Source organism: Populus nigra, chromosome 5 (genome assembly GCF_951802175.1).
Source record: "Populus nigra chromosome 5, ddPopNigr1.1, whole genome shotgun sequence".
Lineage (NCBI taxonomy): Eukaryota > Viridiplantae > Streptophyta > Magnoliopsida > Malpighiales > Salicaceae > Populus > Populus nigra.
The window spans coordinates 1,816,938-1,835,593 of record NC_084856.1 but is presented as its reverse complement, the minus strand read 5'-3'; the positions used below and the strand labels follow the sequence as shown (position 1 = coordinate 1,835,593).

The window sequence follows — 18,656 nt, the reverse complement described above, 5'->3', positions numbered from 1 at the left end:
TTATATCAAAATTGATATGATTATCAATTAGGACATATGACTTCATTGATAGATGAATATCGGGTGATAAATATTCCTTCAATATCGAGGATATTTATACATGGATTTTTCTAGGGAAAAAAGAAGCCACACGGATCCAAACAACTGGGAAATCCCAGAAAAGTTTGGATTATTCTTTGGAATAGAAACACAAGAGTGAATATAGAGTCAATAGACAGGCCGGGATGGGGCCAATCTTCGAACTACAATACTCAATACCCAATATCACACATCGAATATGGATTTATTGTTCGAGAATGCTGAAAAACCATTTTTGTTATGGATCAACCGAAAATTTTAAACATAGAAGGCTTCGAGGATCTCTGATTTCCAAGCCAGTGTTGCATGTGGACACCGATGGCATCCATATACACGCTACTCCTTCCATGGAAGCCAACCACCTTGCCTTCAGTCGTAGTTGAAGTAAAATATGTTCCAATCTCTTCACCAAATGGACCATACTTTCCTCGACTAGTATGAAAAGTAAGTGACTTGATAACTTTAGGACTCTTCTCATCACAGCCGACGGGACCATAATATCCTGATAAACATATGAGCACTTCATGGGGATACTGCAATTTCACCTGCAGATCGCATGTTAAAGTTTTAGTGGAAAAATCATGAACAGGAAAGCAGTTTATCCTATTGTCATCACATAGTAGGATGTTGATTACCCTATGTGTTGCAGTTCCTCCATTGCCTCCATGTTTTACAGACCAAACAGACTGGCCATTTCGATCATACTCAATCTGTATAGAACAAATAGCTTCTACTTTAGTTATAAATATTTGCTTAATCCCAGAGAATACTCCATCATCCCATTGCTTCCCTCCATCCCCGCCCCAAGGACCCGGTCCGCATGGAGATGGCTCTTTTATCACCCCACAAGCAACCTGAGAAATTTAACAACCTTTAAGGGACTTGCATTAAGTTAACTGCATGTGATGTAGTATTAATCATGTAAAGAGCTAGGTGATTATACATTACCTCCTCGGTTTGTCCTCGTTTTGCTACTACTAGTTTATTCGACCATGGAGAATTATCTATCTGAGCAACATCTGCTTCAGTTTGCTTAATTGCATCAGAAAGATGATGCTTTGCAGGCTTTACTGTTCCAGCCAACACATTTACCCCAATAGCGTCAAGAAGAATACCTTCCCTCCCGTGGAATCCAACGATTTTCCCTTCATCAATTTTGTTTGTGAATGAGGGACCTTGTTCTTCTCCAAATGGCCCGTGCTTTCCTTTGTTTGTGTAGAAAGTAAGTGACCTGATAATATTAGGCCCCATGTACATTAAAGACCCGTAGGTTCCTGTCACCCGTGTGAGTATTTCATATGGATAATCAAATATTATCTGCAAAAGGTTCATCAAGAAAATAATGAGCTCGAGTCGCTATTTCTTTTCATATAGGAACTGGTATAAAAATTCAATAGAATTGTTCTTAAGATTTAGTTCACCTTGTCTGATTTAAACCCTCCAGTTCCTCCATGTTTGCTTCCCCATATAGCCTGCCCGTCACGATCATATTGAACTCTAATGGATACAATTCCAACGTGGCGTGACAAATGGATTTGCCTAATTCCAGTGTAGGTTCCATCGTCAAACTTTGAACCACCAGCACCACCCCAGGGTCCATATATAATCACCCCTTCAGCTTTTGAGGGCACCCTTTCAGCAGTCTGAATAAGACTCATGTTTTAGAAGTCATATAATATAATGTAGAAGGAAGAAGAATAGAATGCCACAGCCTCAAAATAAACTACCTACCCAAGTACTTCTCACCTTCTTGTTAGTTTCTCCATCGCTGAGCTCTCGAGATATTTGTGTTGAGAGTTTGCTTGGCAGAGGGCTGCCAAGATCATCCTTTTTGTTGATTTCCATGCCACTGAAATCTCGAGAAATTTGTCTTGAGAGTTTACCAGGGAGGGGGCTGCCAAAATCATCCTTTCTGTTGGTTCCTCCATTGCTGTACTCTCGAGGATTTTGAGCTAAAAGTTTGTTTGGCAGAGGGCTGCCAAAATCATCCTTCTGTTTAACCGCAACAAATATATCAAAACCATTTCCTGCTCCTTGCATCATCGTGTAGCTAAGATTCTCAGTCCCGTTGTTAAGGTAACTTTTTGGTTGGACCAGAGCTTTTGACGCCTTCTGTTTCTGCAGAGGTTTCAAATATATGCCAATTGCATCAAGGTACCAACCACTCATGCCATGGAACCCAACAATCTTTCCCCCAGACATTGGGAATGAAAAATAAGTTCCGTGCTCAACACCAAATGGTCCATAAGTTTTCTTATTGCTTTGAAAAGTGAGTGAGCGAACAAATACAGGACCCCAACCATCTAAACTGCCGTAATATCCATGGATTGAAGTAAGAAACTCATGCGGGTAGTCAAGCTTGACCTACAAAATTTGATCACATAACTTGATGTTATTAATATGGTAATCAACATTCGAAATTAATGCCAACTTCAACAGTTCATCTCGATTTCCCATATCACAAGATGAAAAGACTGATTCTATATCTAAGTTTGTTCTAGCAACTAACAAAAACCAAAGTTGTGTTGTCAGACCAAGTGCACTGTGATGACTGTTGAGAAGTAGAAACAAATATTCTCATCAATATTATTACTGACTAACCGCTGTTTTCATGCCGCCATTGCCACCATGGATTTGTGACCATATTGAGCTCCCTTTCTTATCATATTCAATCTGGAGGGAGTCAATACCTGCCCCATAAGCTATCACCAATTGTCTTACTGTGGAGTGCACTCCATCGTCCCAACGAAATCCATCTTGACCACCCCATGGTCCAACAGCCACGGGTTTCTTCTCACCATTTTCGAAACTCTGTTGCAACATCATTGAAATCTCAACTAATTAGTCAAAGCATTGCATCCAACCAAGTGATGGAACTAAAAAACCTACCATTTTCAGCAGACTTGGTTGAAGGTGAACTGAGCCACGAGAGTGAGAAATTGACACACTGCAGCTGGGACTGTAAACTTGAATTTATCATAACAAAAAGGGTTATTTTATTTTATTTTATTGAGTGGGAGCTCTATAAAATGTTTATCGAACTTTGTAGAAGTCACCAATTTGCTGTCCCACTAAGGATGGAAATGATTACAGAGAAGAGAATCAGATCCAAGAAAAGAGCATCGTCATCTTGCTCTGAAATTTCCATGCTTTTGTACCGTTAAAAATCTCTTTAATTCAATGACCATTCTTTTTCTTAATTTCTTATTTTAAATCACGTACGTTTGTTCTGATTTCAGAATATCTAGATCTTCAAAATTAAAGTTTCTAATCATTGTCATGAATACAGTCAAATTATATAGATGCCCTGGAAAAAGACTTGGCAGATGCCCGACAACAAAGAAAAAAAGGAACCCGTTTTTCAGAATATGGGAGTGGCTGATGGGTTATCGCCTGCTAACATATCCCAGAGAACAAAACCTCTAGTGCGGTCGCTTTACTCCATCCTGCACTCGGAGCTATGAACGAGAATCATGTGATACTGTTTACAATCCAATGACACCGGAAGCACATGTGATCATGGCTCAGAGAGCCATGATTGGAGATGTTTTCGGAGCAAAAGCACCGGTGGAAGTGTCTGTTATACGGAGAAGAAATCTCAAGCCGTCATTCCATAGTCTCAAGATGAGACATTTTATGTTTGAAAGACCACAGAATGATTTCAAACCCAAATCAAGCGCTAAGTGACCAAGAGGAAAGAGATTTGTTCTATGATTATTATTCAGACAATACGAGTCAGCTGTGAGTACAAATCCAGACGATGACTAGCAAATAATTCAACCTCTATAAAGATTTCCTTTCAGAAATTCTTACACTTGAAAGCAAATCAAGAGCCTGGATTAAAACCTTTCCACAAACTGAGAATTTACAAAATTTCATCATCTATTGTTGATTTCTCAATGGTTTCCAGGCGTGCCTGATCCTGCAACGGCATGTGCGTTTTTCTGAGTAGGAAAAAAATAAAGTTTTTGAGCTCTCTGACCGTCGATTCTCCAAGAATTCTCTACCTGATTGCCAGTTATCTCAGCCCATTCCAAGGGATGACCAAATGCTAGCTGTCCGAACAATAGAAAAGTTGAATAAATTAAATTCTTCTAGGGAAAGCATTCTCAGTGGAACTAAAGCAGAAGTACAAGAATTTGATAGGAACAACTTCTCACACCTGTCAAGAAATATGGACGTGGAGGCATCCTCTTTGATTCAAGAAAACATTTCATGTTCACCAAAGAAACACAATTGCTTCATATAGAACAGTCCACCCGCGAAGTGCACAAATTTAGTCGAAGTAGGACACGCAAGAGAAGGTAGATTGTTAATACAAATTGCAAGAAAGCCAAGGTGTAAACCGAATCACCTTAAGGTTTATTTAAGAATATAGTTGTGTTTGCTTTTGCTTTTTAAAGTGTTTTTTATTTTGTAATATATTAAAATGATATTTTTTATTTTTTAAAAATTATTTTTGAGATCAGCGCATCAAAACGATCCAAAACATAAAAAAAATTAATTTTAGCAAAAAAAATTATTTTTTTTGAAAACATGGGTTGACATGTGTTTCCAAACGCTATCTAAGTGAAACTGCTGCATTACTGTAAAACAAAATGGAGAATCATATTCGAGTAGAAAAAATAAATGTCACTAAATAAAGACACCTTCGTTTTCAAATAGCAAAATCTCCATAACAAAATCAGTCTCTTACGAGGGCATCAAAAAAAAACATCAAGGAGCATATTCATGATCACTGACATTTTATTAAGTCTTAACTACACTTCTCACCACCACATATGCTAAAATGTGACTCTCATTAAGAAAAAAATATTTCTTGCAATACTCATTTTCCATGAAAAGGAACTCAAATATAAGGAACCTCAACATTTTTGTCTTTTTCACAATGATAATAGGCACAACATGGGAGAGTGTAATGCACTAAAAAAGACATAGAAAAATTGATTCTCAAACAATACCTTTAATAACTTATGACGAAGGAGAAGCAACCTAAACAAACAAGAAAAAATTCTCATGATACATTAACTAAGATAAGATAAATTTTAGAAATTATATTTTCACTTTGAATTTTTCAAATAAAAAACAATAGTGTCTCTTCATGTCTCTATTAAAATTTTACAATTCTCCATGTCCACTTGTCTGCAAAGAATTAGGGGTTCTTTTTAAAGTCTCTACAACCACTTATCTTTAAAAATAATCATGGATCATTTTTAGGTCTCCATGACCACTTATTTTCAAAAAAGGATTAGGAATCCTTCTCCAGTGTTTTCTAACTACTCATGGAACATTTTCATTTAAAATGCGTTCCCTAAATCATGTTACCTTTAAACTCTTTTTTATTAATACATGGTTGCTCTTCATAAGCAACACAATTAAATTCTTCTCTCTTACATAAACATTGGCAAAGATTTACTTAAGAAAATCTCATATAAAAAAATAACGAAAGCCACAAATTAAACATTCATCACAGTAACATTCTCATGCAATCTTAACAAAAAAAAAAGTTATATCTATTAGTAAGTATTATTTTTTTCTATTTTTCTTAGTTAAAGTATTCAAAACATGTATATTTAACTTTTAAGGCAGATGACAATACAAAAAATAATTTTTTTTCTAAAAATAATTTTTTTTTTTAGTCATTTGGGCTAGGCCAAAGGGCTAGAAGTTTCCTAGCCATTTAGGCTAGCCTAAATGGCTGGAATTTTAGCCTAAAAACTCATCGTAGACTCGAAGTTGACCTAGTTTGACCAATCCTTCTTGACACACTCTTCTATGCATTTATTGGCATCCCATGAGTCGTCCATATAAACTTTTAATACACATATATTTTTCTATATACACACAAGCATTTTCTATACAAAGTATGTACCCTATTCTATATCAATGGCGAATCATTACCAATAGCATGCATGGCAAAACAACCATGACATGATATATCAATAAAAGCCACCATTAGCCGGCTAAGGTTTTTTCCAATGACAACACTGACAAATCAAACCAGCTCGTGAAAAGTTTAATTTCTATTTAAAGTTTTCTCACGACCTCATTAGATAGAGAACTAGTAAGTAAAAGGAAGAAACAATAATGGTTATCAGGAGAGATTCTTTGTGATCTTGTTTACATTATCATCGATATTTTTAATTCTAATAGTTTTTGCAACTTGAAATTTGTACATTGATGAAATTGTGTAGAAAAATTTACATGGAGATTAGACTTTCCATGGTTTGCGATCCTGGATTGAGATATGTGGATGTGAATATGAGCTTGATCCAGTAGTCAGACGTTCACCTGAAAAAACAAGCTCCTCATAAAATAAGTATAATTTTATAACTCAGTCCGACCCAGCGGGTCGACTTGGGACATGGCTGACCCGGGGCTAAAACCGGGTCGGGTTTAAGAAAAAATAAGGAAAGTCAATAACCTGGATGACCCGACTAACCCGGCAAGTTGACCTGGTAAGACCCGATTAAAAACATAGTTGTAACCCGTTGATTATTTATTTATTTTTTAATCAAAATAACGTTGTTTTGATTTATAAAAAAAATTGAGGTTGACTTGGTGACCCGATCAAAACTCGATGACTTGAATAAAATTAATGACCCAAGCTTTAGGTCAGGTCAACCACTTAAATGAGTTTAAAAACTATGAGAATAAGAGACTTTTCAATGCATAATTGAGTAAGTAAGTGCGCGCGCGCGCGAAGATAGAAGACCTAGCTATTTGGGCCAGCCCTACATGACAAGATCTAGTCGTTTGGGCCAAGATATTGGTGCTGACCCCAACGAGATGGGGTGGGCTAAGATTGGGGTGGTGATTGACCAAGCCGTTGGCTATTGATTGAAATTTTTTTTGTTTGTCTTTTAGCTTATGCACCATCATATATCTTTTGTGAGCAATTGTCCAAATACAGACGAGATCCTGGGCAGTACATAATCCCTTATCAGATAGAGAATATATTTTATCCTTTTTGTTCGAAGGATTAGATATTCTTCAGCAAGATTTAGATATGGATACTGCAATTATCTAGTAGTTTATTGTTTTTCAGAAAGAGTGGTTAATCCCTTAGAATATTAATTAATGGTGTTTGGAAATGTGGTAATAATTATTTTTTAAAATATTTTTCAATCGAAAATACATGAAAATAATATTTTTATTTTTAAAAAATTATTTTTTATATCAATACATCAAAACAATTCAAAAACATTAAAAAATTAATTTCAAATAAAAAAAAATTAAATTTTAAAATGCAATTTTAACCCCAAAAACAAACAACTTTTTAATATAATGATAAGGATAAATTCATGAAAGAAAAGATTCCATAGTGTATCTTTTGTCTCTCATTCTAAATCTAGCCATGATAAAGCTTAGATAACTTTAAATAATTTAAACCTAAAGGTTATAGAAAGGATCGGGATTACAATCAGGATTATAAACATGGTAACAATCAAAATAAAATTCCAGATGCCACCTTGAATATATATATATATATATATTGGTTGGAGTAAAAGGACAAGGAAGAAAAGAAAGAAAAACAAGAAGGCTAAGTGATATATATCAGTTCAAGCTTTTTATATTGAATATAAAAACGCTGAAGATGGCATCAATGAAAATTTGAAATCATAAATTAGCACTACAATGTTGTGAGTTTTATTTTCAGTTAATGAATAGTATTGATTCAATTTTTAAATTTTTTTATCAAAAAGAAAAAAAATTGGTATACATGCATCAACCGTTTTATCTAATTTAGAAAGTTTATATGCATAAAAATTAGAAAGTTTATCGTCAAGAATTTTTTTTTCTTCAATAAATTATCAAAACACAACTGTTTCAGCAAACATTTTTATGAATTTTTCAAAAGATTCTCCAGTTAAAACTAACTTCTTTGTTATTTATTTATATTTTTATATATATAAGACTATATATTTTATTCACAACATAGTTTTTTATAAAAATTTGTCATGATTTGAAATACAATTTTAAATAAAAAAATTCATTGATAATTTTTATGCAACTATAAACAAAAATAAAAGAATAATTGATTTTATAAAATTATACAAGAATAATCAATTACTTGAGAATAATTAATTTCTAAATCAAGAGAATGCTAAACAAATTGAGTTTTCAATATGATCAATGGCTAAAACATTATAGCATAAACTAAAAGAGAATATGTCTTTACAATGCTCCACGTCACAAAATATTATTTATTTTATTAGTTTTTTTTTGCTATTTTATATTTTAATATTTAGTTTATTAGATATTGAACTTTCTAATTTATTATAATTTGTTTTATACACGGTTAACTTAATTTCATAACCTATGTCACAGGTTTGGTAGGTTGACTTGAATTTTTTTTGTCTTTTTTCAATTGACAATTTTTTAAAAAATTTGCATCCTTCAACATTTGGTTAAATGAGAATTAGGCTTAATGTTTTATTCTGGTTTGTTTTTTATAAGGTTATCTCGATCTTATGACTCAGATCATGTATTTTGCAGGTTAACTCAGGTAGACTTAAATCGTTTTATTTTTTTCTATTTTTAAATTGATTTTTTTTTTCATTTTCAGCCCTTAACAATAATTTTATTAAAGATTGAGTTTCATAATTTGTTTTGATTTGATTTTTATAACGTTATTACAACCTCATGATCTTGATCGCGAGTTTGGTAGATTAATTCGAGTTGACTTGGGTTATTTTTTTATTTATTTTCTATGAGATTATCTCGATCTCATGACCCGGTTCACGGGTTTGTTAGGTTAACTTAGGTCAAGTTTTTTTTGTTATTTTTTAATTAATTTTTTCAATTTTATTTTTCAACATTGAATGTATTGAGAATTGAGTTTCATAATTTGTTTTGATTTGTTTTATATGGGGAGTTATCATGGTCTCATGATCCAGATCAAAAATTTGGTAAGTTAACTCGGGTTAACCCAGATCGATCCAATATATTATCATTTCAATATTATTTTTTTAAAAAATATTGTTTTAAATTTTTATGAATCAAATTATATTTTTAGCGGTTGTCTGAATTATCTTTAGACTTATCAAATCAATCAGGTTATATCGGGTCAATCTTTATACAATTTAAATTTTTTTTACTAGAAAATATTAGCAATGTCTAGATATTTTTTTTGTATGTTCAAAAAAAATTAATTTGGCCCACGGTACAGCGTGGGTAAGTAATCTAGTATATGCTATTAAACATGAAGAGAAGACTAATCTACCATCCAAAAAGGTTTCCAAAGATACATCTTGTGCAATTAGACTAGTAAATTATGATTGGCAAAATTTTAGCAAGCTAGTATTATCATTGCTTATAATATTAATATTATTAGAGGATAACATTCTCATACTAATAAACACATTCTTTCAAGTTCATAATATTCTAATGCCAACATAGAATTTTTTTTTTCTGGGTTTTTAATTTGGTGCTTCACTAGCATGCATTAAGGAGAAAGTGGATTTAATTAAACAACTTGTTGATGATCATCCTGACAGGGCGTCCCCTTTCTCCTAGTCCTTGTTGGGCCAAGTCATTGGACCATTGCTGTAGGTGAACTCCAATTGCATTCAAGTAACACCCACTCCTTCCATGGAACCCAACAATTTTTCCTTCAGTCTTCGTGGAAGTGAAAAATGTTCCAGTTTCCTCCCCATATGGTCCATACTTGGCCTTGTTGGTATAAAATGTGAGAGATTTTATGACAACGCCCCTGCCTTGATCATCTCCGGTGAGAGAAGCATAATAACCGCAAACACTTGTAAGGACTTCATATGGGTAGTCAAATTTGATCTGTTATTTAGCACAAGTGTATAGAATTCCATTAATATTTCACTAGTAAATCGATGAAACAATCAAAATTGAATTGAATAAACATATAAAATTAGTATTATTAGTCGGTAATTACCATATTAATGCTCCCTTCACTGCCTCCTCCATGCCTAACTGACCAAAAAGATTGGCCATTTCTGTCATACTTAAATTGTATACTATATATGCCTTCTCCTTTTGTCAAGAAAATTTTCTTTACCCCAGAGAACACTCCATCATCCCAAGGCTTGCCTCCAACGCCACCCCACGGCCCTGATACCAATGGAGCTGCTTCCTTCACTGCTCCAGGGATTACCTATTGAAAACAGATTTTTAGACCGTGTGATCATCAATTTTTCACTTTAAAACTACACTCGATTAACCACCATCTTTACTATTTTTTGTTGTATGCACGTAGCTTTATTAAATCAAGACCAAATGCCTCTAAATTAATTAAGGAATACGCACCTCGTATACTTGTTGAATCTCACTGGTCTCGGAGGTCTCGTAAAAAGGTCTAGGTATTGGTCTAGGGACCGGCAACGTTCTTTCTAGGACATGGACTCCAATACTGTCAACAAACCATCCCTTCCTTCCATGAAATCCAACGATGATTCCATTGTTAGATGCAGAGGAAAAAGAAGTCCCTTGCTCTTCTCCAAATGGTCCGTACTTCCTTTTGTTGGTGTGAAATGTAAGGGACTTCACAACTGCAGGCCCTCTTAAGATTGTTGATCCATAATATCCTGTTATCTGAGTCAAGATCTCAGATGGATAATCAAAAAGTATCTGTTCAAGAACAAGAAACGAATGGCTTAATTATTAGCAAGCATCCTATGCAATCCGAGGGGGAAAAAACTGTAATAAACAAGGTTGTTTTGAAGCATGTTTGAGGCACCTTGTCCAATCTAATTCCTCCACTTCCTCCATTTTTGCTTCCCCATATTTCTTTCCCATTTAGATCATAACAAATCCGAATCGAAACAACACCTCCGTAACGTGTTAAATGAACTTCACGGACTCCTGTATAAACTCCGTCATCAAATATATTTCCACCATTACCACCCCAAGGTCCATACGACACTGCCTGTTTTGTGTTCATGAATCCATTAGTATTGGTCTCTTTTCTCCTAATAACAGCCTGGAAATAAGTAGAGTTCATTTCAGTAACATAATTTAGCTTAATCTGCTCCACCAAAACAGAACAAGATACAGATATTGGGTTACCAGGTTACCAACCTTGTTGCCTAGTTCATCTTCAAGATCATAATTGTCGTCTTTGTATTTCTCATCTGTCCCATTTGTTTTGTAGTTTCGTGGAGTAGCGAAATTATCCGATGGATTTCGTTGCAGGAGAGGCATCAAGTATACTCCAATGGAGTCGAGGTACCAACTACTGCGGCCATGGAAGCCAACTATCTTGCCTCCAGTCAATGGAATTGAAAAATAGGTTCCATACTGGATACCAAAAGGTCCGTACATTTTTTTGTTGCTTTCAAACATTAATGATCGAACAAGCACTGGACCATATTCCACCGCACGACTACAATGGCCACTAATGGATACAAGATATTCATCAGGATAATTAAGCTTGACCTGCAAAATTGAGTCCAAAATTCTACGTGAAACATCTTAGAAATTGTTCACTCCAGTCAGAAATTTATTAAACAAGCTATATGAAATTTCCAGCTAATAATACTGACCTTAGCTGTTTTAAAACAACCAGTCCCACCATGCTTCTCTGACCACACAGAGGACCCCCTCTTGTCATACTCAAATTGTATGGAATCAATAGTTGCGCCATGGCAGATCACCACTTGCCTTACAGTGTTATACACTCCATCGTCCCACCGTGCCCCGCTTTGGCCTCCCCATGGTCCGACTGAAACATGGCTATTGCCATATCCTTCATAATTCTGTCGCATGCAATTAATTGGTCTTGATCAGAAAACAAAAGACAGCAAACTTTGAGCAAATGAAAAATTTGCTTGATGGCAACTTACCATTGTGATCCTAGGAAGAGAAAAACCGTATAAATGAAAATGTGAAGAGCTGTGTGTCGAAGTTTAAGACATGGTGCGGGTAGATTTATATAGGCAGCATCAAATTTGTTTAGTGCTAGGAAATTTATTCCCATGTTCATCAAAAAGGGAAAGAACCCACTTGTCCATGAGGAACCTTGTAAAAGTAGACTACATTTTTCACAAGCAACGCGTCCTTACAGGTCCCATCAGCACCGGCTTCTTCAGGATTAGACTCTGTTATTGTCCATATTCATTCCAGTGATAAATATCCAGCCTTCTAGTGAAGTAGATGCATGATTTTCTTGAGATATGCTACTTGTCAGAAAACCAGAAAAGAATTCTTTGGTGCTCTTGATTCCTGTCCTTGACAAGGCATTACATTGATTCAAAGATGCCTTTTCTTTTAATTTCATAAAAATTTTGTTGTTGTCGTGATTCATAAAGCTACAACGACTTCTTTTTTTTATTATTTGATTCCAAGAATTGGATCCAATCCCTTGAACTCTAGCTTATCAGGGACTAGAGCTGGAGTCCTCATTTTCCTTGCTAATTTCATTAGCCTGGCGCTACGATGGCTACCTTCCCTTGTCTGTAATGGGTTGTTAGATGAGCAATATGAGGTCTGGATTAATCTGGGCTTCAAACCCATAATGCAGAACTTTTTCTGCGTTGCCCATGTTTTCTCCTACAAAACTCTCCAGCTTAGGCCAGAACAAAAACCAGGCTTGGGTACTAAACTTGGTTCGATTGCTTGACAATCTCCCCTCGTTGAGGCATTAAAATTAAGTTCATATTTTTGTTCCAATTAAGATAAACCATCCATGCAAGGTGGAAGAATTTTTGGAAACTTTACTTCTCGGAATATGAGATTTAAATCTCGTTGGCTACATTTCAACAGAACTATATTGAATTCCAGTTACTTGAAAATACATACAAGAATAACTTTTGAAGGGTTATGATTGGGTTTGCTATTTTATGTTATGCTTTCAAATTAAAATTTAATAAAAAATAATAATAATTTTTAATTTTTTTACAACTTCAACCCAAAATAAAAAAAATTCTAAAAACCAAGCAAAAAAAATTTTTGATTGAAAAATATTTTTTATTAATAATTTTTTGTAATAGTAAATAAACATGAAAAAATAATTTTAAAAAACTATTTTCATGAAACAACCATGCGTTAATATTCGTATTCAACCAACATTGTTAACATAAATGCAAAAACAAGATTTGAAAATAATTATAAAAGTTAACCCAATCTACTACCCGTTTCGAGGCTTGAGTTAGGAATCGAGTAAATTAATATAAAATAATATCATCTAAAAAAAATTAAAATGATATTTTTTTATAAAAAAAATAATTTAATGTCTTATCGAGTTTAAATAGGGTCATGGATTAACTCACAAAGTTATTAAACTTGATAACATCAATTATTACCTGGGTCAATATGAAACCCTACTTAGATGGGTTATCGAATTGATTATTGAGCCGGGTTTAATAAATCTGAATGTCCAAAACCAACCCCATCTTGCTCTATGGATGATAAATATAACACCATCACAGAATCACCTGGGCTTGAAAAGATTCGTGTTCCAAATTGAGTCAGATGATGGGCCTGGATTGTATTCCAACGAAGAAAAGGCAACCCAAAGAACAATACATACATACATACATACATACATACATACATATATCTGGGTGAAAAGCTATATTCTATACCATTCCACGTCATCGGTGTGTTGATTATGGAATTGCATGGATCACAATATCTTGGACAGCTGAAATCAACAAGCAGGCAAGCACCGACGTAAACGGAACGGAGATCTAGCAGCACACAAATTCACAGCACAAGTTTTTTTTAAAAAAAAAACAGAGAGAAACAAACGGCAGAAAGAACGGTGTTCCCTTGCTTAACGGTGTCTACCCGTCAATTAAATTCTAATCTGGAGTAAACCCCACCCTATCATCTTTTCCATAATTAAATTCGATGGAATTAAGACATCCATTAATGTCGTCAAAATCTAGTAAATGTCCCGCCATTTCCTCCCGAGCTCCATCACCTTTTTCTCTCTTTTATTAATGAATTCAAATAGACTAGCCTCGAGAACATCGATAGGATCAAGCTTGTTATTACAGTGCATGATATTTTTAAAAATATATTAAATTAATTTTTTTAAAAAAATTACCAGCATATTAAAATTATAAATAAAAATTAAAAAAACATGTATTAATTTAATAATTTTTTAAGCTAAACATAACTTTTAAAAGTATTTATATCTCAAAACGGGAAAACAAACTAATTATTGTTTAACTAATAACTTCAAGGTTAGGCACCGTTTCGTTTTGCAATAAAAAGTGTTTTTGAAATGTATTTTTAAAAAATTAATTTTTTCATATTTATATATTATTTTTATGTGCTGAAATTAATTTTTTAAAAATATATTTTTAAAATTTTTTTAAAAAAATCTTATATAACGACAAAACAAACTATCAATATTCTAGTCAAAGGTGATTCAATTAATGATTCGTTAAAAAAATGAATGGCCATATGAAGTGAAAGCTGGAGCCACGAGATAGGATTTGACGCGACTACAACAAAAAGGAGAGGCTAATAATTGAAAACTTTAATTCTAATCTTTTTTTTCCTTTTCTTTTGACATCATATAAGATCCAAAACCTGGATGGTGATAGTAAATAAATATCACTTATCAACTAATTGGGTTATTCTTGCTATAATTTTGGTTTAAATTAAAAATTATAAATATATTTAGTTATAAATCTGAGTCCAGATTTTACTCTAAAAGTTAAATTCTTAACTTCTAACTTATAATTTATACTATTTCTTATAAAGTCAATTTACCTTATTTTTATTATAAATTACTTATGATAGATAAGTTTTAAATTACAACTCAAAATGTAAAACATAATTTTTATAAATTATATTAAAGGGACTCTAAATTCACATTAATAGAACTCGCTAGCTACCTTCTAGTAGCTGCTAGTACATACCCTGGGTGGAAGAAAAAATCGATTAGGTGACTTTTTTTAATGTGATTTAACTGTGTTTTAATTTTAAAATTTTAATTTTTTTATTTAAAAATATTTTTTATTGTTTTTATATGTCAATGTTAAAAATAATTTTTTAAAAAATAAAAAAATATATTATTTTAATATATTCATAAATAAAAAACACTCCAAAAAATAATATTTTCTACGTTCTCAAATACCCTAAATCTTCAAACGCAACTTCAGTTATTTAACCAACACGTAGCAAGACAAAGTTGGGTGAAAAGAGAGGGTGTGCTTGCTAAAGTGATTTAACATGTTTTTTAAAGTTTTTTTCTAACAATTTTTTATTTAAAAAATATTATACATGTATATATATTTATGATTTTAATATATTGATTTAAAAATTTATTTTTTTAATTAAAAAATATTTAAAAAAAAAACATAAAACAAAGCGTAACCTAGACAACAATAATATTATTGCAAGTGAAAAGGGCAGAAACTCCATATCTCCTTTAAAATATTTCCCAATCAAGAAAAAGAAGAGTGAAAAAGAAAAGGAAAAGGTAGAGGACTTCACGAGGCTCTGCTACCACCAACAGAAACCCTATTAATACAAGGGCTCCATGGACGATCATTGAAAGAATGACGACGACTATTTACTTGCCCCTCGCAAGATCAAACGGCAGTCATTAAATGCGTGATCTTTAAATAGAAGTACAAGAGCAACACGAAATAAAGCAACAACGATGCTGACTATGAACGTTAAATCCAAATTGAATATCATTATTGAACGAAGCAGAAAAATCGGATACGAAAATTTATGGTGTTTCTTTCATTTTCTTTATAGTCTTTTTAGCATATTATATTTTTACATAACATAATCTGAAGAGGGTATTAGACACATTTGCTACTCGTGTTTTTATATGTTTTCTACTTGAAAAAAATATTAAATTGATATTTTTTAGTATTTTTTAATGATTTTTATATATTAATTTTAAAAATAAAATATATATATTTTAATGTATTTTCCAAACAAAAAATTATTTTAAAAAAAATTCTGCATCACAACCTCAGATGCCACCATGTGCCTCTTAAATGTGATGCATTTTGATTGAAAACATAATCACTAAACTAGATAAAGGGGTTGACATGATATAAGATCTACGTAATGAATTAGTTGAGTATATCTATCTTTTAAAGAAAAAAATAAAAGCAACAATATTTTTTAAAAAACTATTTTTTAAAAAAATAAGTTTTGATCAAACTAACTGGGTTATGAATCAATTAAGATTTTTTATTGGTTTAACTCCCTTTATTTTTTATAAAATCCGGCCTGGTTTTGGATATAGATAGATTTATTAGATTAATCCAGGTTTAATAATTATTATTGAAGCTTTTCTAAAATAACATAATATGTTTAACCATTGCAGTACAATCGTATTAATACAGAAAATATTACTATTTAATAAAATTAATCTAATTTTTTTTTTAAAAAAAACCCTCTTTAACACTGCCATCTTTTAAATCCAAATGGTGTAATTACTCGGCTAATAACTAATTCGAGGTGTGTAAATAATCGTGGCCAAGCAATGGATAATCAGTGACCTCGTTCGATGGGCTAATTTATTTAAGCTATCTAAATTCGAGCAAGGGTCCGCTGTCGAAGGGTTGGGTTACTTCCATTTGCAAACCTTCCTTGCTTTGCTTTTGAATATTTGTGGAAGACAAGAGGAGAAATGAGTCGGAGGGTATTAAAATTCTCCACTAGTAACGGTGATGCACGTGGGCCTGGATTTGGTCACCGAGATCCAACCAGCAAGCCACCTGTGGACTTGATAAACAATAATTACAATCAATTTAATATTTTTCAGATGAATATTTAATTACTTCCCTGCGTTTTTTAGTAATAGTCAGTCCCATCCCTTCGATGATTGCTAGCTAGGGCTCTCACCCTTTGCCTCTTTCGAGCCATCTCCCATCAAGTTGTGGTGGTTGCCTGAAAATAATACTATCGTTGTACAAACAAAAGCAGGCATCCAGGGCCAGTAGCATAAAGACACACCACGTGGTGCCAAGTGATGACCAGCCCATGTCCAATAAGTGATCTCTGTAGCCTCAAGTTTAATTTTTAATTAATTCAGTTTTGAAAAAAAATTAATTAAAAAAATTTATAAAACCAACTTGATTTAACCTATTAAATTTTTAACTCGTGTCATGAGACTATAATAATCTCATAAAAAATTAAAATAAATTAAAAAGTTCAATTTGCAATCAGTCATGTGTTGAAGGATGAGACTAAAAAAAATTAATTTAAAATAAATAAAAACGATCCAAGTCAATTCGTCAAATCCATGACCCGAGTTATGAGACCGAAATAAATTTATATAAAAAAATAACTTGATTTAACTTGTCAAATCCACAACTCTGTCATGAGGTCAAGATAACCATATAGGTAGCAAATTAAAACAAACTATGAAACTTAATTTTCAATCGATCATGTCGGATTTTATGTTGAACAATGAAATTTGTAAAAATCTTAATTCAAAGAATAACACAAAAAACAAGTCAAGTCAATATATGTTACATGTTAAGCACTGTTATTGGATTATAAGGTCGATATAACCTTGTGAAATCAAATTGAAATAAACTATAAAGTCTGATTCTCAATAAAATACAATATTAAATGATGAAATTAAGAAGAAAAGTGAATAAAAAAACAACCGAGTCAACTAGATTAACCTGTCAAATCTGCAACCCGAGTCATAAGACATGAACAACTCAATACAAATCCAATGTTGAAGGACATGAAACCGAGATAACCTCTTGAAAAAAAAACGACTTGATTTAACCGGGGTTAAAATACCAAAACCCGATACTCTGATCATAAGACTAAGATGTCCCTATAGAAAAAAAAATCAAAACATATTAAAAAGTTCAATTCTCAACCCATCCAATATTAAATGATAAAATTAGAAAAAAAATTCAATTAAAAAAAACCCGAGCAAACTCGGGTTAACGCGTTAAGTATTATTCTCAGGTCATGAAACCAAAATAACCTAATAGAAAACAAATAAAACAAATCATGAAGTCTAATTTTTAATTAACTCAATATTAAATGATGGAATTGAAAAAAAAAATTAAATAAAGAGAAAAAACTTTAATCTACTAGATTAACCTGTCAGAATTGTAATTCATGTTACGATAATGGATAACCCAATAAAAAATAAATCTAATATTTAAAATAAAATTAAAAAAAATATATATATTTTTTAGTAGAGCCACCCCAACACACTGGGGGGAAATATTATTAATTGCCAGAGTACATCCCCCCACTTGTTTTAGTATATTGTTAATGTTAATAATTAATAATAATGTTAACAAGATAACTTTTTTTCCCCCTCGTCTTGGCATTTAGCCATTTAACATTATGATAAACTGTGAGTGTTGCTCTCGGAGAAGCTCTCGAAATGTGTACAGAGCCATAATGAATCCACCCAGCTGGCATCGGGAGACAAGAGGCAACGCGTAGAACAAATCGGGAGGAGGATGATAACCAAAACCATGTGATGAAGAAATAAGCCTTTGTTTATTATAGTGATAATTGAGAAGGCTATCGTATTATGCCCCAATGGGCCAGGGCAGGGCTGACCAGAGAGCATGGAATGATGACTGACGAGCGATGACAGCGGCCAATCCTATCGGTCTATAAGAATGTGTTTGCTTCTACCTATC

The 18,656-nt window shown here is 32.9% G+C and overlaps 2 protein-coding genes across 4 annotated transcripts; both read right to left on the bottom strand.

The window, feature by feature from the left end:
* LOC133693691 (jacalin-related lectin 3-like) lies at positions 1-3,125 on the bottom strand. Of its 2 annotated transcripts, none has more exons than XM_062114961.1 (7): positions 2,968-3,125; positions 2,680-2,889; positions 1,810-2,442; positions 1,500-1,721; positions 1,027-1,395; positions 714-932; positions 1-623 (listed from the first exon to the last, which is right to left on the bottom strand). In XM_062114961.1, the coding sequence occupies exons 1-7, from the start codon at positions 2,968-2,970 to the stop codon at positions 324-326; spliced, it is 1,956 nt and encodes a 651-aa protein (XP_061970945.1). In that variant the 5' UTR covers positions 2,971-3,125; the 3' UTR covers positions 1-323. The 2 variants fall into 2 exon arrangements, with proteins under 2 accessions (XP_061970945.1, XP_061970946.1); XM_062114962.1 differs by having other exon boundaries at positions 1,825-2,442.
* Positions 3,126-9,353: 6,228 nt separating this feature from the next.
* On the bottom strand, positions 9,354-12,020 carry LOC133693692 (jacalin-related lectin 3-like). Of its 2 annotated transcripts, none has more exons than XM_062114963.1 (7): positions 11,895-12,020; positions 11,595-11,807; positions 11,131-11,487; positions 10,790-11,032; positions 10,360-10,680; positions 9,989-10,207; positions 9,354-9,873 (listed from the first exon to the last, which is right to left on the bottom strand). In XM_062114963.1, the coding sequence occupies exons 1-7, from the start codon at positions 11,895-11,897 to the stop codon at positions 9,544-9,546; spliced, it is 1,686 nt and encodes a 561-aa protein (XP_061970947.1). In that variant the 5' UTR covers positions 11,898-12,020; the 3' UTR covers positions 9,354-9,543. The 2 variants fall into 2 exon arrangements, with proteins under 2 accessions (XP_061970947.1, XP_061970948.1); XM_062114964.1 differs by having other exon boundaries at positions 10,790-10,978.
* Positions 12,021-18,656: the final 6,636 nt, after the last annotated feature.

Excerpts from the sequence above, each read along its gene's own strand:
- LOC133693691 (XM_062114961.1), bottom strand. Across the intron at positions 933-1,026 it reads AACGAGGACAAACCGAGGAG|GTTGCTTGTGGGGTGATAAA; the intron begins GTAATGTATAAT and ends TAAATTTCTCAG. Across the intron at positions 624-713 it reads GAGGAACTGCAACACATAGG|GTGAAATTGCAGTATCCCCA; the intron begins GTAATCAACATC and ends TGCGATCTGCAG.
- LOC133693692 (XM_062114963.1), bottom strand. Across the intron at positions 11,488-11,594 it reads GTTGTTTTAAAACAGCTAAG|GTCAAGCTTAATTATCCTGA; the intron begins GTCAGTATTATT and ends TCAATTTTGCAG. Across the intron at positions 11,033-11,130 it reads AAGATGAACTAGGCAACAAG|GCTGTTATTAGGAGAAAAGA; the intron begins GTTGGTAACCTG and ends ACTTATTTCCAG.